At 45.2% G+C, this 19,819-nt stretch overlaps 1 protein-coding gene across 2 annotated transcripts; it reads right to left on the bottom strand.

Annotated features, from left to right (window-relative positions):
• Positions 1-4,444: 4,444 nt before the first annotated feature.
• Positions 4,445-19,215, bottom strand: dnajc24 (DnaJ (Hsp40) homolog, subfamily C, member 24). Of its 2 annotated transcripts, none has more exons than XM_034534093.1 (5): positions 19,102-19,215; positions 18,273-18,374; positions 9,764-9,899; positions 6,052-6,120; positions 4,445-5,356 (listed from the first exon to the last, which is right to left on the bottom strand). In XM_034534093.1, the coding sequence occupies exons 2-5, from the start codon at positions 18,372-18,374 to the stop codon at positions 5,139-5,141; spliced, it is 525 nt and encodes a 174-aa protein (XP_034389984.1). In that variant the 5' UTR covers positions 19,102-19,215; the 3' UTR covers positions 4,445-5,138. The 2 variants fall into 2 exon arrangements, with proteins under 2 accessions (XP_034389984.1, XP_034389985.1); XM_034534094.1 differs by having other exon boundaries at positions 18,273-18,390; positions 19,102-19,207.
• Between the last annotated feature and the right edge of the window lie 604 nt (positions 19,216-19,819).

Consider the following 19,819-nt stretch of genomic DNA (forward strand, 5'->3'; position numbering starts at 1 on the left):
GTAGTCAGCGCTCGCTTCAGTTTGTCATTTGCTAAACTATAGTTATACAAACATACATACATACATATAATTGTCTTACCCAGGCGTATAACCCAAGAGAGGAACCATTTGTAATCAGCAGAAACAAGAGTCCAAACTGAAGTTGATCACCCGTTGGTTTGCAGTCAATGATGATGCAAAACAATCAATAGAATGTTTTTCAAAGAGTGTGAATAACTGCCACCATGAGGGGTCCTTGAGCATACAGTTATGAATATCAAATATTAAACTGATGGGTCCAGTAGCATGCAAGATTAGCCATTGACAGATATACAGATAAACACACAAACACACACACACACACACACACACACACACACACACACACACACACACACAGACACAGGGGGTTGAGTGGTCGACTGATTGTCTTCTTGGTCATTCATCAAGTTGAGGAGCTAAACTAGCTTCACGCTAATAACAAGCTAACAACATGCTAATGAGTTGACAAGGTCTTAGTGTCTCTGAGGCCCTGTCGGCTTCAGCCAATTAGTTAGGGCCCAATGGGACATCCCTTCATATTAACAAGGTGGCTGCTGGAGGGCGCATGCTGTCCGCTCATTTGGTGCAATCGAATATGGAACAAAACAAGGATGCAAGGATTTAGACATTAGTCATGCTGGAAATATTTGTATTTGATTGTTTTGCAATGTCTTGCAGTATAGAGTGTGTCTATATAGTGTCAATTTCCCATTTATTTATGCTCTGAATTATCGAAACCCACAGAAATGTAATTTGCCAAAGAAAAAATAAAATGATGAGTGGTACCTGGTTTATTATGGGGTATTGGGTGTCGATTGATTTAATATAAGGTTCCAACATAACACATTGTGAAAAACGGGAGGGGTCTAAATACTTTCTGAGTCCACTGTATAATCCACATTCACTAGAGCCTTCCAGGGGCTCCAGTTATTAAAGGGCAATGCCACCATTTCACAGTTATTACCCTGACAGTTATTCAGCACATCCATCAACACCTCCACCCCCCACCCCATCCCCCCTCTATCAACCTTACCCTACTGTCAGCCACCGAAACAGAAACACAGACAAAGATAGAGACACATAGACTAAGGTGGGCATTAGCAGAGAGAGAGCTTGGACTAAACAGGTCTATTTGCAAGCGGTCAAAGGAAAAGAGGAAGAGAAAAGGAAAGGAGAGGAGGTTAGAGACATAAAGTGATCTAAAGGCTCTAATTGCATGATACAGAGTGGGATGGGGCTTTGATAGAGAGGGGCAGGATACACTGTAAAAAAAAAAACATGAAGTTGCGACCAGCAACCATGTTCAAACCAATACAGGAAAAATGCCCTATTGGATGCATCTATGGTGGATGAAGAAAATATGATGAAGTGCCCTCTAGGTTACCTTTCCAGTGGAGACAATGTGATGAAATGCCCTGTAGGTCACCTTTCTAGTGGGTAAAATGTGATGAAATGCCCTTTAGATTACCCTTCCAGTGGAGAAGATGTGATGAAATGCCCTCTAGGTTACCCTTCCAGTGGGTAAAATGTGATGAAATGCCCTCTAGGTTACCCTTCCAGTGGAGAAGATGTGATGAAATGCCCTCTAGGTTACCCTTCCAGTGGAGAAGATGTGATGAAATGCCCTCTAGGTTACCATTCCAGTGGAGAAGATGTGATGAAATGCCCTCTAGGTTACCCTTCCATGGGTAAAATGTGATGAAATGCCCTCTAGGTTACACTTCCATGGGTAAAATGTGATGAAATGCCCTCTAGGTTACCCTTCCAGTGGAGAAGATGTGATGAAATGCCCTCTAGGTTACCCTTCCAGTGGAGACAGTGATGAAATGCCCTCTAGGTTACCCTTCCAGTGGAGAAGATGTGATGAAATGCCCTCTAGGTTACCATTCCAGTGGAGAAGATGTGATGAAATGCCCTCTAGGTTACCCTTCCATGGGTAAAATGTGATGAAATGCCCTCTAGGTTACACTTCCATGGGTAAAATGTGATGAAATGCCCTCTAGGTTACCCTTCCAGTGGAGAAGATGTGATGAAATGCCCTCTAGGTTACCCTTCCAGTGGAGACAGTGATGAAATGCCCTCTAGGTTACCCTTCCAGTGGAGAAGATGTGATTAAGTGCACTCCAGGATGCCCCTTCCAGTGGCACTTCAAAATGTGATGAAATGTCATCTAGGGTACAAACTTTGACTAATTAAAATGAGTTACTGATAGAAGAGGAGTTGATTTATTTAAATTGATTTTACAGTGTATAAAAAGGGGAGTGGTGAGATTCTGTGGGGTAGAAAGTGATCTAAAGGGCCTTAATTGTAGGTGGTGTGTTGGTGAAAGTGATTTTGTGTCCCAGCACATCCCGGCACGTCTCTGTGTCTGTCACATCAATATTCGACCAACCCCTCATTTGAAGCTGTCTACCCCCTCCTCCAATGCACACAGCAGCCTCCACCTCCACCCCCACTCCCCTCTCAGTTTGCCAGCAGTCTCTCACTGTTGAACACTTTGGCTGATTCTGACGATGCTGTCCCCCCCCCCCCCCCCCCCCCCTCCCTCCTACCTTTCTGTCAGCCCCTAACTTTCTCTGTCCTCCACCCTTCTTCTTCACCTCCTCTCAGATATGGATGGATGGATGGATGGATGGATGGATGAATGGATTAGAGGGGATAATAGATGAGAGATGATCATCAGTCGGTGCTCCTGTCAGCTGTGACCTTTGCAGGCTGAGTGACCAGAGTGAGAGCAGAGTCATTACCAGCCTCTATTCCTTTGTGTGTCTGTCACAGCCCCGCTGAGAAGAGAATAGCTCTGTCATTTAGGGCACCGGTTCCCAACCTGGGCATCAGGACACCTTGGCGATCACAGGATAATTTATCAGGGTCATAAGATATAGTTTTGCCATACTAATTTGCTTTTTTTCCTCTCCCGATTTTCCTCTATTTTTGTTCCCTGTTGTTTTTCGCTCCACTGCCTGTGATAATTAATCACATGAAACATCATGAAAAAGAAATTCAATTTAACTGTTCAAATATTATTTTCTTCTTCTTATAATTGTCTTGGCTAAAAGGAACAGTTATTACAGTGCAGCCCATTCTCACACCCAACTCGCCAAGCTGGGTCAGTGCCCCTCGGGGTCAGACAGAGGCACCTTTAAGCATCTGAATGAGACGCACCAGGTCTCACTACATTGTACCTCCAGTGTCAACCTTGGCTGAGTCTGACAAACACGGACTTGACTGCTGTTCGTGTCCAACGTGGAACTAAGTTGATGTTGACTTAGTTGACTTTACTTTTGTTCCATAACCTGAGTACTACTAATGCCAGTTAGATTTAAATGTAGTTAGTGTTTAGCATTTGGGGGATCTATTAGCAAGCGGTGGTTTTCATCTGTAAAATCACCTGAAACAAAGAATGGTTGTGTTTTTCCTTGGCTCTAGAATGAGCCCCTCATGTCTACATTGGGAGCTAGTCCTCTTCACGGAGTCCATCATGTTTCTACAGAAGCCCAGAATGGACAAACCAAACACTGGCTCTCGGGAACCTAGTCATGTTTTTACGTTACCAGACACGGAAGATCTTTCATGATAAAATATTTCATTTTATTTTTAGGGTGATTTGTAATCAAGAAAAGAAGTACAGTGAAAGAAATAAGCAGAGTAGATATGTCTCCATATGGCTTCTAACTGTTCTCTCTGCTCCTGGTTTTGGGTGTGACGCGGTTGATGAGCATCAGGTATGCCGAGCAGCATCGTGCCCACCAGGCAGGTCCAGGCATGTAGCGAAGACCCCAGAGTGTACAGAAGGCCCCTCATCCTAGCCGAGTGAAACCTCACAGGTAGACCCTCCGGGGAGCAGTCCATCAGTCTGCTTCAGCATCACATTACACCCATCACGGCATTACCGGTCCTCCTGACAACCTCCATGCACACAGCTGTAAACGTATTATCTCCACTGAGAGCTCGAGGACTGTAAAGGAAATAAAAGTCTGTTCCACAAAACTAATTCAATTTCGTCCGTACAGCTAAGCAGTCACACTTTAAGTTTAGTTTAACATTCGAAGCGCGTCCATGTTGCTGTGTTCCCACGACAACAAGAGGGCGTCACCTCGCTACCGATTGGAAGAACCTGACACCTGTTAGACCAGCAGTGAGTGAATGTGCCTGCACAGACACGAGCATACAGATGGTGAGACTCTTCACTTCATTTTGGAATTACTGTCATTTGTACGCATTTGGAGAAATTGGACAGATTGATTGTCAGAGTTGTGTTTCAAGCCCTGTTTTTTAAATCAGTCAGTTGATTGGATTGACCATGATGTGGCATTTGTTGTGTCATCTCAAGTTGTCTTGAACATATCTTACTCCCAGAGAACTGGATCATGACCAACACTCTTCAATATTTACTCGATACACACACAACTTATTTCAGAGCCACCAATATAAAAATATATTTTATTGATATTGTATTTATCACAACCTAATTTTATGATTTAAATGCCCAAACATTAGAAATTATACAATGAAATAATACCATAACATAAAACAACACAATTCTAATTAACTTTTGTATACTGCAAAAGATATAAATTTAACTAAAAGTATCAAATGATCACCGTTATCCACGTGCACTTAATTCAAGATCAATAAGTGAAATGTGTGTTCAAAGAGATGTTCCATTTCTTTTAACTTTCCGATACCTGAACAAGCCTGAACTGGACAATACTAAATTCAATTAAAAAAAGTTAAACAAGTCATAATTCCTCTCAAATATCCATTTTATATGTCTTTGAAAACATCTCCTTTTAACTGGAGTTTCTTAACAATACATTTGAATACATAATGATAGTTTCATAGCCAATCTTGGCCATATACACATTTTTACTAAATAGAGCTTGAACGCATCATAATGTAACCCAATGCAACCTCCCAACGTTAGCCGTTATTTAGCCGAGCAGGGCTCTGGCGCCCACTAGCAGCTAACGCTAACTAGCTCTCCTCCTGCCGGTTTGTTGTTCACAATGTAGCGTTCTCCGGGAAAAGGAGTGTTTAAGCACACGTGTGTAATAGCAGTTTGCACATGTGCAGTAGCGATGGGGCAGGATGTGCACAAGGGTCATGGTATTATTTCACCTTTGCTTTCTTTCTAACGCTCGAGTCTTTCTGTGTAAGGGCCATGTGACGCACACACTGAGGGAGCACGTGTCACAGCAGACCACCACTTCTCTGTGCTCTTCCTCCTCTTCATCGCCCTGCCGCCTCCTCTGCATCTCCTCCTCCTCCACCTCCTCCTCCGAGACGTTGAATCCTCCCCCGCAGCGACAGCAGTACGTGTACACTCGCTCATCTGAAACAACACGTGCGCACACTTTAGATGGAGAACTAAAGATCTACCTGCCTTCATCAGATACAGGGAGCATTTACAGACAATATGACCATGACACATAACGCTGGTTGAAAGTGACAGACACAAATATATATGAGAAAAGTACAACATCAATGGAACACTTGAAGTCAGCTTGGAGGGACGCCCTCGGTAAAGAGACTGCAGAGGAGCAGTGGGAGGCGGCCTGAGAACAGATTCATAGCACTTCAGCAGTTTACGATGCAGGCGTGTGCAGCATCAACAGGTCATATGTTCTGGAGCTAACCGAGGCTATCAAACTATGGGAGCAATATCTTTCAGACTTATTGACTTAGATCCCTTGATGAAGGTTCTAGGAATTTACATAATAAAACATGGTGCAGAAGACAATATGATTTCATTTGTTAGCCTGCTGGCACAAAAATGGATCTTTCTCAATTACAAACTGAGAACTGCACCAACACGTTCAGATCGAATGAGGGAGGTTATGAAACACTCTCCATAAAAAAACTAAAAGAAATGTAACAAAAGTTGGAATCTTTTTAAAAATCATTTGAATGGCATTTAATTAAATTCAACTTTGCTAGAACCTTTAACACTGTGATGGTTGTCCAGAGACCTCTGTCCAGGTGTGTGTGTGTGTGTGTGTGTTCGAGTGTACATGGTTGTGTAGTTACCCTGGTCCCAGGTCATGTCCTCCAGATGGACTGTAGAATCCACCGGCCAATCCTGTTTCAGTTCCTGTTCTGGAGAAGCATTAATGCATCATTATTATTGTAGAAGTTGTAGAAAGAAGTCAAACAGCTGATGTTACATTTGCTATGAATAGTGTTACGTCTGTATTGAGAGTCCAAATGAGGCGGAACTGGAACAGTGTCACATTTCAGTGTTTTTCCCAAAATATTATTCTTTTAATCATGAATAATTTTTGCTGTTATATATTAGACTTTCCCAATGTGCTTTGTGATTGAGATGGTATGCTTGTAAGTGGCTATCATTTTAGGCACTTTAAATTCATGTTACTGAGTGAAAAGAAATGAAAGCAGACGTTACTCTTAAACTCATAGTAAACCTTCAATAAAGCACTGATGGTTCCTATAAGTATAGAAATATACATATAGAAATATTCACCTCATCTGTTGTGTTTATGTTTATATATATATATATATATATATATATATATATATATATATATATATATATATATATACACATACATACATACATACATATACACAATATATGCACCATGAACAAATAAATGAAAATGACAATATACACAACAGATAGTGAATTAATCTGTGAGTTTAATTTGCTCGTTTTCTAATTCCCATATCAAACGCCAGTAAAAGAACATCAGTTGATGTAAAAGTGAACTCAAACTTCTTGAGAAGCTCTGAGAAGCCCACACTCGTCTACAATCGGAGTGTCTGCAGTGACAATGCTTTGGGGAAACCAGGCTCTGCTTTGGTTGCTACAATTACAACTTTCTCCAAAAAAAAAAAAAAAAAAAGTGATGGAAGGACGGATAAACAGATCGGCGGGTGAACAGATGGATTTCACACACCCTTTTTCTTTTTTTTTTAACAGCTCACTCTTGAAGAAACAGTCATTATCATGTTGTACAGTTTGACAGTGATAATGACTTAATGAACCCTGAATAATTAGTGCTAAACTTTGCTTGGGTTTTAATTAGTGTTACACGGTGTGAGGAATAATTAAAAAAAAGATATCGTATTGTTAGCCGTCGTTAATTTGAAGTCCTTGTCCCGGCTCGGTCTGGAACCTTTCTGTATCACTTTGTATCAATGCAGCTCAAGCCTGGACTGAGTGTATGTCTCAGTCTTCCTCGTCATCACAGGAAGTTGAGGAGATTCTTCTCAATCTATAAGAACTAGTTTCCTCCTCACAGTACGACCAAGGCCAAAGAATATTAATATTCATGCCAACCAAATGTATAGAGAATAGAGACATGGTATTGAGTGAAGGAGACGTGGCGTCAAGTGCAGGAGACGTGGCATCAAGTGAAGGAGACGAGGTATTGAGTGAAGGAGACGTGGCGTCAAGTGCAGGAGACGAGGCGTCAAGTGCAGGAGACGTGGCGTCAAGTGCAGGAGACGAGGCCTCAAGTGCAGGAGACGAGACGTCAAGTGCAGGAGACGAGGCGTCAAGTGCAGGAGACAAGGCGTCAAGTGCAGGAGACATGGTATTGAGTGAAGGAGACGTGGCGTCAAGTGCAGGAGACGTGGCATCAAGTGCAGGAGACGAGGCGTCAAGTGCAGGAGACGTGGCATCAAGTGAAGGAGACGAGGTATTGAGTGAAGGAGACGTGGCGTCAAGTGCAGGAGACGTGGCATCAAGTGAAGGAGACGAGGTACTGAGTGAAGGAGACGTGGCGTCAAGTGCAGGAGACGAGGCGTCAAGTGCAGGAGACGTCGCATCAAGTGGAGGAGACATAGTATTGAGTGAAGGAGACGTGGCGTCAAGTGCAGGAGACGTGGCATCAAGTGAAGGAGACGAGGTATTGAGTGAAGGAGACGTGGCGTCAAGTGCAGGAGACGTCGCATCAAGTGGAGGAGACATAGTATTGAGTGAAGGAGACGTGGCGTCAAGTGCAGGAGACGAGGCGTCAAGTGCAGGAGACGAGGCGTCAAGTGCAGGAGACATGGCATCAAGTGAAGGAGACGTGGTATTGAGTGAAGGAGATGTGGTATTGAGTGAAGGAGATGTGGCATCAAGTGCAGGAGACGTGGTATTGAGTTAAGGAGACGTGGCGTCAAGTGCAGGAGACATGGCATCAAGTGAAGGAGACGTGGTATTGAGTGAAGGAGTTGTGGCATCAAGTGCAGGAGACATGGCATCAAGTGAAGGAGACGTGGCATCAAGTGAAGGAGACGTGGCATCAAGTGAAGGAGACGTGGCATCGAGTGAAGGAGACATAGTATTGAGTGAAGGAGACGTGGCGTCAAGTGCAGGAGACGAGGCGTCAAGTGCAGGAGACGAGGCGTCAAGTGCAGGAGACATGGCATCAAGTGAAGGAGACGTGGTATTGAGTGAAGGAGATGTGGTATTGAGTGAAGGAGATGTGGCATCAAGTGCAGGAGACGTGGTATTGAGTTAAGGAGACGTGGCGTCAAGTGCAGGAGACATGGCATCAAGTGAAGGAGACGTGGTATTGAGTGAAGGAGTTGTGGCATCAAGTGCAGGAGACATGGCATCAAGTGAAGGAGACGTGGCATCAAGTGAAGGAGACGAGGTATTGAGTGAAGGAGACGTGGCGTCAAGTGCAGGAGACGTCGCATCAAGTGGAGGAGACATAGTATTGAGTGAAGGAGACGTGGCGTCAAGTGCAGGAGACGAGGCGTCAAGTGCAGGAGACGAGGCGTCAAGTGCAGGAGACATGGCATCAAGTGAAGGAGACGTGGTATTGAGTGAAGGAGATGTGGTATTGAGTGAAGGAGATGTGGCATCAAGTGCAGGAGACGTGGTATTGAGTTAAGGAGACGTGGCGTCAAGTGCAGGAGACATGGCATCAAGTGAAGGAGACGTGGTATTGAGTGAAGGAGTTGTGGCATCAAGTGCAGGAGACATGGCATCAAGTGAAGGAGACGTGGCATCAAGTGAAGGAGACGTGGCATCAAGTGAAGGAGACGTGGCATCAAGTGAAGGAGACGTGGTATTGAGTGAAGGAGTTGTGGCGTCAAGTGCAGGAGACGTGGCATCAAGTGAAGGAGACGTGGTATTGAGTGAAGGAGACATGGTATTGAGTGAAGGAGACGTGGCATCAAGTGAAGGAGACATGGTATTGGGTGAAGGAGACGTGGTATTGGGTGAAGGAGACGTGGCGTCACTGTTGCTATAATGCAAATCCTGAGCATTGCCATAAAATAGACAATGAATTACAATGTAACTATATATCTTGATTAAATACCAAATAAATTGATTACAATATTTTGGCGATATTGTAGGGTTTGACTATTGGTGCTTTCCCAAAATATTCACACATGCAGATTTCTGATAACTAATCAACAGTGAGTTTAATGACGAGGTGTGTGGGTGTGCAGTTATGTGATGCAGCCTTTAAAACAAGGAAAAGACAACTCTTATGACAAAGGACTAAATCACGAGATCTAGTCCAGCATGAATCATAAAGGCTGTGGCTCAGGGGTTGTAGCGAGTCGTCAGTTCGATCCCCGGCTACTCCAGACCGGTATTTGGCCAAAATACCGAACCCCAAACGACTCGAAGGCTGCGCCGTGGCTGCGTGAGTGTGAATGAGCACTCGGGTGAATGCCCAGTAACCCGGTAACAATAGCACAAACAATATGAAGAACTGAAGTGCGTCTTCAGAAACTAAACAAGAACTAAAGTAGGTGAAGTGAAGCCTACCTCTCCTCTCCAGGTCATACTGTCTCCTGGTGCTCTGGTCACTCAGGATCCTCCACGCGGCATCCACTTCTAGAAACTTCTTCACGCCAAACTCTGCTTCTGAAGAACTGCCACCTCCAAGACGGTCTGGGTGGTACTGTGAGGCACGCGGACACACACACACACACACACACACACACACACACACACACACACACACACAATGATAAACTCAGACTAGGAAGACACAATATCGTCAGCCCCCCCGGTGTAACGGAGTTAGAAATACACTCTGTTATTTCTTATTTTTTATGTATTATATCTTATTTTTGTTTATTATTCAACGATCCTGTTGAAGTGTGTGTTTGTGTGAATTTTATTTTGAAGAGTTAAATCTGTTTCCTGTGGAAATTGCGTTTCACCTCTTCTTTGCCTCCTAGGCTTCCGTAGTCCCGTCTTTCCTTCACAAAAGTTTTAATACTATTCGTGGTAAGTTGTGGGGGAAATGATGTCGCACTATTTTGTTATATTCTTTTAAAAATGTAACCGTTTGCTACACGCGGTAATGGTCGTTAGTACGATCACGGTGTTCAGCTGTTGTGTCATTATTTTAGACGGTAGAAGTTTATGTTTCATTTGGCGCCGTTTGTATGAGCTACATCCGGTCGCTCTGATGTATACTTTACCTTTTATAAATCCTGTTTTTACGTGTCTAGGAAGCTGATGTGCAGCAAGACAGACCAGAAGGCAATGTGTGTGTTTTTATTGTCTTCTGCAGGTATGTGTTTTCTTTTGTTTAATGTAGTCCAGTTTTTCCAGCACAAAAGTTTTAATACTATTCGTGGAAGCTGATGTGCAGCAAGACAGACCAGAAGGCAATGTGTGTGTTTTTATTGTCTTCTGCAGAAATAAATACAAGAAAGATCAACTTCTGAGTCGACTTCTTCCATGCCCTGTTCACGTCCGTTACACTGGTGCCGTGACCTTCGGATCTTCAGACCAGCTTGATGCTCGTCGCTGTGGATGCTGTGCTGACTCAGTCCTGATCCTGAAGACTATTGTGGTCATATCAGGTGTTTAAAAGATTGTGGATTAGGGCATAGTGATTTAAATTGTTTATCCTCAGTATGTCGATGACTTTTGATTATTAATGCACATATATATTATTATTACTATCTTTTGTTTTTGTTGGGTTTTGGTTCTAGATACACAACGCAAGTACATTTATTGGTTATAAACGGCCTCTAGAGTAACTATGGATGAGTTTGCTAGCCCTAGTCTGCCAAAGGGGAGGGGTGTTTGGCTCAGTCATATTGCTGGCAGTAGGGATGTGGGATACTCTAAACTGACACTGGATAACCGTGATACAGGGCTAGGTCAGAGCCCGGATTGTACTCCTGTTGGTGGGTTAATGAGGGGTCCTCTTACGTCTACTCCTGACAGTGATGTTGATGTCATGCACCATCTCACTGACATGGTAGGGCAGTTAGGTGCTCAAATTGGTGAGTCCATTGTCGAGAAGTTAATGTCAGCTGGTGTTGTAAACATGACCAGTGACCACCAGACGACTACCACCCAGACCACACACGCCAATGTTGACCGACATGACCGTCCTCCACAGGTGACAGTCCATGTGAACTCTGATAAAGGACTTCAGACATTCAGAGGTGACAGTACCGACAAATACCCAGTCCAGGACTGGATTGACATGACGAAAACACATCTCAGGAAAAGACAGATTCCTGTTTGTGACCAAGCGGAGGAGGTTATGAGCCATTTAATGGGCAAGGCCAGAGATGTGGTGAAGATTGCCTTGCGTAGTGATCCTGGGTTTGATGCCAAACAGGAACCTGAACGGATATACAATGTTCTCCTCCACTACTTCAGTGTCGCTCCCTCATGTCTTCCTCTCGCAGACTTCTATGCTACTTTGCCCAAGCATAGAGAAAACCCAGTTGACTACTGGATAAGACTGAACAAAGCTGCCGACCTAGCTCTTGAGGGCTTGCACAGACAAGGGAAGCGGACGGAGAACATGAGTGATGAAGTGGCTCTTATGTTTGTCAAACATTGCCCTGACCCAGAACTGTCCTGCACTCTGAAGTTTAAACCACTTCACGAATGGACCTCACGTGATGTTCAGCTGAGGATTGATGATTATCAGCGTGAGTTGAGAGCCAGTGGCGGTGCCGCTGGTACTCTACAACTGAAAAACTACATCACCGCAGTCGCCTCTGAGCAGCCCAGTCAGCCATCGACTGGCGAGGCGGTGCCTGTGCAGTGCCTTACTCAGAGTCCCTCACCTTCCTCTCTCCAAGCCCAGCATCATGTGTGTCATCCTCTTTGCCCTTCTCCAACATCTGTCCCAGTTCAAGGCGAACCCTGTCATGCTCCGAGTCGTCCCTCTGTACCAGTCGTGGCACAAAATCTCCAACAGTCAGAGGAGAGACTTCTCACCCGTATGGTCGACATGTTTCAGGAGATGATGGAGAAAATGCAGTCGCGCGACACTTTGCATCCAACGCTAGGTGGGCGGTTCCAGCGTGCCGCTCGTGAAAAGCGTTCCAGAGAGGCAGTTTGTAAGGTCTGTAACAACTCAAGCCACACCACCATTTCACACTGTATGTCCGAAAGACTTTGTTTTGCCTGCCACGCCCCTGGCCACACCAAACTGAACTGCCCTGCCAAAAACTCAACCCGATACCAGACGGAGGGAAACTAGCCGACTTGTATTCAGAGGGAGACAGTACAGGTCGCACAACAAACTCCCAAACAGACGACATGTCTGATGCTGAGACTGTGTACACATCTGTGAGAGACTCGTGTGATGAATCTGAGGTTGTTGTTTTTCAGAATATTCACAGAGTTGGCAGTAGTGACAGTCTTTTCTACACACCTGCGGTAGTGGGTGGGACAGTTACAATAGGTGGCATGTTGGACAGTGGCTCCATGGCGTGTAGCATTAGCGAAACAGCTGAGATGAAACTGAGAGATGCTGGAGTGATAACCGACCAAAAACAAATTGATGTCAATGTAGTCCTTGTTGGATGTGGTGGACTTCGTGTGAGGCCCAAGTGTGCTTTCGGGATGGAGATGGAAGTGTATGGCTGTAAGATGTTTGTTCCAACACTTGTTGTCCCGGGACAGCATGATGAGTTGATTATAGGGACGAATGTTATAAAACACATCCTGCATCAGTCTAAGTTCTGCGAGTCCTATTGGAAGACAGTGTCTGGCCCTTGCCCAGACAGAGACCCAGACACTGAACGTTTCCTGTCTATGCTCTCAGGTCTGAATCCATGGAGAGGTAGTGATGTTCCTGACAAAGTTGGTACAGTCAGATGTAACTCAGCCACCTGTCTCGAGCCTGGCCGTGAATACCTCATCTGGGGAAAACTACCCAGGAATACTGCTATTTCTCCAGGTAGCACCGTCATGACAGAGCCCACTTCATCCCGCTCGGCTCCCAGAGGTGTTCTGGTCGCAAAGATTGTAACTACGCTTTGGGGAGACCGGCAGGTTCCGCTGAAGCTCATCAATACATCTGACAGACCTGTGCTCTTGAGGAGAAATGCAAAGTTGGCTGATGTTTATACGTGTGCAGCGCTTGAAGACATGGATGTTGCTGAACAGACAGAGGTTCTCCTGGCTGGCTGCACTCAATCAGCCGTGCCTCCTACTGCTGACGCAGATTCTTCCAAGGAAATGCTTGGCTCAATTGGGCTTAGTACTGTTGACGTTGAGTCGTGTGAAGTGTCTGTGAACTGTAAGAAGAGGATGGCTGACCTTGTGATGCAGTATGAGGACATCTTTTCGCGCCACCATCTTGATTGTGGAGAGGCAAAGGACTTTGTACATCGCATACACCTGTCAGATAAAAGACCATTCAGACTCCCATACAGGAGAGTGCCCCCTGGCCAGTACCAAAAGCTGCGCCAGGTACTGAGCGAGATGGAGGAAAAGGAGATCATCAGAAAATCAACCAGTGAATATGCTTCGCCATTGGTGCTTGTGTGGAAGAAAAACGGAGATCTCCGCATCTGTACGGATTTTCGCTGGTTGAATAAAAGGACACTGAAGGATGCTCATCCTCTTCCCCACCAGGCAGATTGTTTGGCAGCGCTGGGGGGGAACTGCCTTTTCAGCACAATGGATCTGACCTCCGGGTTTTACAATATGCCACTCCACGAGGACGACAGGAAGTACTCTGCCTTCACCACTCCCATGGGCCTGTATGAGTACAACCGTCTGCCACAGGGCCTCTGCAACAGTCCCGGGAGCTTTATGCGCATGATGACAAGCATTTTCGGTGACCAAAACTATTTGAGTCTCTTATGCTACTTGGATGACTTGCTGGTGTTTGCACCTGATGAGGAGACTGCCTTACTGCGCTTGGAGACGGTGTTTAAGAGGCTGCGTAGACACAACTTGAAGTTAGCCCCCAAAAAGTGCTTCTTCCTCAGGAGGTCTGTAAAGTTTCTTGGCCACATTGTTGATGAGAATGGTGTTTCAACAGACCCCAGCAAGGTTGAGAGCATCACCAACATGGCGAGCACTGATCTCATGGAGCCTGATGGCGTGACTCCGTCCCCGAAGCGCATACGGTCCTTCTTAGGGATGGTAAATTACTATCAACACTTCATGCCCGGTTACTCTGCAATGGCCAAGCCGCTGTTTGACCTGTTGAAAGGTGCGAAGAGAAGAGGTAAACAACACAAAAACAAACTGTCGAGCAGGAAGCTGTATGCGGCTGATTGGACACCGGAGCAGGGACAGGCTTTTGAAAGTCTGAAAGCTTCACTGGTCCATAGTGTTGTCTTGGCTCACCCCGATTTCAATCGTCCCTTTATGCTGTCAACTGATGCGTCCTTGGATGGCATAGGTGCGGTTCTGTCCCAAATTCAGGAGGGTGAGGCACGAGCCAGGCCCATTGCTTTTGCCGGCAAGTCGTTATCTCGGTCCCAAAAGAACTACCCAGCTCATCGGTTGGAGTTTCTAGCCTTGAAATGGTCAGTCTGCGAAAAGTTCAGTCACTGGCTGAAAGGCCACAAATTCACTGTCTGGACAGATAACAACCCGTTGACTCACATCCTGACAAAGCCGAAGCTAGATTGTTGTGAGCAACGCTGGGTTGCCAAGTTGGCGAGTTACGACTTTGATATCAAGTATGTTCCGGGCCCACAGAACATTGTGGCTGATGCCCTGAGCCGTGTGCCGTTTGTCAAAGCAAGTGTTGGTCACAGGCTGCTCACTGAACCCTATGCGGGTCTCCTCACAGAAGTCAAAGACATGTCGAGGTTCTCTGTCCAAAATGCCTTTCGGTCATCCAGTCATGACAGAGAGCCCTCCCCTTTGAGTAACAATGTCCAGTCTGCATGCAGTCCACTGCGCATGCAAACTCAGTCTGTTGCAAAGGAGGACGTGTCCGCTGTACTACAGTCACACATTGAGTGGGATGCTGGTCCGAGGGCCCGTGCTGTTGAGATGTTGCAGCACTTACCTCAGTTGGTTCCGCCTGGACAAGACGTCTTACCTGCTTACACTGTGAAGGACCTCTGTGATAAGCAGTTGGAAGATAGAACCCTCTCTTGTGTTCTGTCCTATGTTGAGAGACATCGGAGGCCTTCTAGAAGGGAACGATTCAATGAGTCTGTCCTGGTCACAAGATACCTGAAGCACTGGGATAGGCTGACTGTGAAGGAGGGTGTACTGTACAGGATTTCAAGAGACCAGAAGACCAAAGAAAAGCGTTTTCAATACGTTGTCCCTGACTCCCTGAAGACTGAGGTTCTGCAGGGGATTCACGATAGGGCCGGGCATCAAGCTCAGTCCAGGAGCCTCAGTTTGGCAAGACAAAGGTTTTTCTGGCCAAACCTCGACAGGGATGTAAGAGACTATGTTCGTCATTGTCAGCGATGCATCGTTAGCAAGACAGTCGAGCCTGAAGGACGGGCCCCCCTGGAGAGCATAACGACAACCCGTCCATTGGAGTTGGTCTGCATTGACTTTTGGTCGGCTGAGAACTCCAAAAACAGATCTGTCGATGTTTTGGTGATAACTGACCATTTCACGAGGATGGCTCAAGCGTTTTCATGTAAAGACCAGACAGCTAAGCAGGTGGCTAGGGTTCTATGGGACCGGTACTTCTGTGTCTTCGGATTCCCGGAAAGGATCCATAGTGATCAAGGTGCTAACTTTGAGAGTCTGCTGATTAGTGAGCTTCTCAGGGTCTCAGGTGTCAAGAAGTCGCACACAACTCCTTACCACCCAATGGGGAATGGGAGTGTGGAACGTTTCAACCGGACCTTGGGTGGCATGATTCGAGTATTGCCCCCTGAAGAGAAGGCTGACTGGCCGCGACGCTTGCAGACTCTGACGTTCATGTACAATTGCACGGAACATGAGACGACAGGTTATTCCCCCTTCTACCTCATGTTTGGCCGGATCCCCCGCCTACCCGTTGATGTCCTCTTTCGTGCTGTTCTTCATGACTCTGCTGTAATGAGCTATGAGAAGTACGTGGCGAGTCTCGCCAATGATCTGAAAGAAGCAATGGTTATTGCTCAGGTCCATGCTACAAAAGAGCAGAATCGACATACCCAGCTGTACAACAGGAGAGTAAAGGGATCCAATATCAAGATCGGTGACAGGGTGCTCTTGGCCAACAGAAAGGAAAGGGGTAAAAGAAAGCTTGCTGACAGGTGGGACTCGACCGTCTACACCGTGGTGGACGTGAATACAGAGACGCACACGTACAGAGTCCGCGACACAATCACTGGACGGGAGAAGGTGATCCACAGAAACTTGCTGTTGCTGGTTAATTTTCTCCCTGTGGGGGACACAGGTGAAATGTCTGACCTGGCCTCATCCTTGCTAGTTACAGGATCCTCAGCTTCAGGAGATGATGGTGGTGAGGCCGAAGAGATCTCGTCTGGGAGAGGGGATGAGCCTCGTAATGTGGCCAGTGAAAGCCTTGACACTGAAAGTGGCGGAGAACCTCCTGTGACTGTGAGAGATGGACCCTTGACTGATGCGGTATCTGTGGATTCGGAAAGGAGAACCATTGAATGGATTACTCAGTTGTCTGTGCCAAGTCTGGCCGAGGCGGGCACTGCTGACATGTCGAGTGTTACTTCTGACCTCCAGAACACCGCTGTCTCACTTGAGGACCACACAAACGATCAGTCTGTGACTTGTGATTCTTGCCCTTTGACTGCTGCGGATGTCTCAACAGATGTGAGACAGTCAGATTTTGCGCTTGACACCATGACACAGACGGATAACACATCTGACACGTTGCATACTGTGGTTCAGGTTTCACCCACACACTGTGGTCGTTTTAATGCACAGGCCAGGTCAAGGTTTGGTCGCTTAATCAAGCCTGTGAACAGGCTCATACAGACCATGTCCAGGCAGGATGTTGTCCAGGAGTAGCTCAATGTTGAGGCTGTTTGCAACTCCATGTTCCAGATTTGTACTTTTTAAAACCATAAGTCGGTAGCTTATGTCTTTACGAGTCTGGAAAGTGTTGTATTAGTATGATGTCCCACTGTTCTGTTTCTCTTGTGTCATCAGCCTGTGCTGCACTGCACTTTGTGTTTGGGTCTTGTGGGGTGTACAAGGCACCCTGTTGCCAGTTGTTGGGTTGAGAGGCTAGCGCTGCTCTCGTACCACTTCATCCTTATGGGATACATTTTATGTTGGTTTTCTTGAAGTTGGCCCTTTGTAAGTTGTCAAATTGTAATGTTTTCTTTGGCGTGCACTTTGTAGTTAGTGCTCATGTTTGATAAAATTCAGTGGGGGTGAATGTAACGGAGTTAGAAATACACTCTGTTATTTCTTATTTTTGATGTATTATATCTTATTTTTGTTTATTATTCAACGATCCTGTTGAAGTGTGTGTTTGTGTGAATTTTATTTTGAAGAGTTAAATCTGTTTCCTGTGGAAATTGCGTTTCACCTCTTCTTTGCCTCCTAGGCTTCCGTAGTCCCGTCTTTCCTTCACAAAAGTTTTAATACTATTCGTGGTAAGTTGTGGGGGAAATGATGTCGCACTATTTTGTTATATTCTTTTAAAAATGTAACCGTTTGCTACACGCGGTAATGGTCGTTAGTACGATCACGGTGTTCAGCTGTTGTGTCATTATTTTAGACGGTAGAAGTTTATGTTTCATTTGGCGCCGTTTGTATGAGCTACATCCGGTCGCTCTGATGTATACTTTACCTTTTATAAATCCTGTTTTTACGTGTCTAGGAAGCTGATGTGCAGCAAGACAGACCAGAAGGCAATGTGTGTGTTTTTATTGTCTTCTGCAGGTATGTGTTTTCTTTTGTTTAATGTAGTCCAGTTTTTCCAGCACAAAAGTTTTAATACTATTCGTGGAAGCTGATGTGCAGCAAGACAGACCAGAAGGCAATGTGTGTGTTTTTATTGTCTTCTGCAGAAATAAATACAAGAAAGATCAACTTCTGAGTCGACTTCTTCCATGCCCTGTTCACGTCCGTTACACCGGCACAGATGTGGGTTTACCTGCAAGGCCAGCTGCTGGTACCTGTGTCTGAGCTGCTGGACTGAGTCTGAGGGGCTGGATCCTAGGACAGCGTACAGGTCCTTCTCCGCTGCTTCACACATCTGCTCCAACACAACGCTGACATCAGACTGACGCATCAATAACGCCTCCACTGGAAGACCTAATGCTCTGCCCACTGGCCTTCTTAGAGAAGCACCAGAGGACTCATGGCAAAATCCGTAACTTTTAAAACCTGCTGTTGCAGCGAGATAGGTAAACACACTCCTTTAAACTGCTTATTAAAGTAAAGATGGAAGTCCATCAGCTGTGCTTATGTGAGAGAACAGAACTATAGAATAAGATTATGTCTCAACACAGATTAGGCATCTGAAGACACCACCTTGTAATACACAAGTCAATCAACAGATTAATCAATAATGAATATGCTTATTTTGTTATTAGCAGCCAAATATATGTTATATATACACAGTACATAAAACACTTAACTAAGTAGTGGAAAATACCTCTCGATACCTTTTTTGTGGGCTCTTAACCACACTAATTATGATTAATGTTAGTTTATTTTAGCAAGCAGCGCAGTAATCAATGCAGTGTCATTAACGTGCACGCTCGTTCACGTGCGTCTTCGCCCATACTGTCACATTATCTCCCGTGTGTTATGGAGCATGACACAGACTTTACAGTACGGAACTAACGTTACAGGAACCAGTGCTCTCCGAGCGAAACTCGTTTTGATGAAACCGGAAGTGTGGTTATTTTCCTCACGCGCACTGAAACCGGCGCATTCCGGTGTGGAGTGTTAGTGTGTGTGCGAAGCATCGAGCCTACCTTCAAAACGAGGCTGTCACCTGAGAGACGACATGTTAGTGTCCCACCATGTTATGTGTCCCCCTGAAGAAAAGGCTGTTTCTATTTTTGGTCCGCCGGCAGCCTGACTTCCGCCGGAGAGAACGACGACTTCCGGTCTTTTTCTTTTTTTCGAGAATAAAAGCGTTACCGTTACAACTCAATGACAACATGCAAATACGCATTTGTATATACGGCTAATTATGGACACATGAACCGAATACATAGTTTAACAATCTACAATTCCAAATTTGCACGAAGAGAACTTATGTATAGTCTGATGGCAAACACATTATTATAGATTAAAATAACTTTAATGGACATGAGGATATGTATATATGGATTAATTAATGTTCTTTGATATTAATCGATGCTCTATACATTGATTGATATACAGCTCATTGTTTTCAATCAACTGTTACCGGATAGTCTATCAGAATCATATTCTTCTTCCTCTTGTAAACTGTTTAAATTGACAATATTATCAAGTTTACACATCCCTTCAAGTTGTGAATTAGCAGCATAACAACATGACTCTCCACCTGCTGTTTGAGCCTCAACACGATGATGCTGCGACAGAAACGTTGCAACAATAAACTCATCGTGATGGGTATCCTTTGGTTGTTGGTTTCAGAAATCAAAACCAAAACCTGATAGTTCCGGACAAAGATGTTCTAACAGTGCCCAGGCAGTGACCACC

The sequence above is a fragment of the Cyclopterus lumpus genome, chromosome 6 (assembly GCF_009769545.1).
Source record: "Cyclopterus lumpus isolate fCycLum1 chromosome 6, fCycLum1.pri, whole genome shotgun sequence".
In the NCBI taxonomy this organism is placed as follows: Eukaryota; Metazoa; Chordata; class Actinopteri; order Perciformes; family Cyclopteridae; genus Cyclopterus; species Cyclopterus lumpus.

What these genes read in the sequence shown, in the direction of transcription:
- dnajc24 (XM_034534093.1), bottom strand. Translation starts at nt 18,374, where the DNA reads ATGTGTGAAGCAGCGGAGAAGGACCTGTACGCTGTCCTAGGATCCAGC. An exon ending in GTATGACCTGGAGAGGAGAG is followed by an intron (nt 6,121 to 9,763) that starts GTAGGCTTCACT and finishes ATGCTTCTCCAG; the next exon opens with AACAGGAACTGAAACAGGAT. An exon ending in GGACATGACCTGGGACCAGG is followed by an intron (nt 5,357 to 6,051) that starts GTAACTACACAA and finishes GTGTTGTTTCAG; the next exon opens with ATGAGCGAGTGTACACGTAC.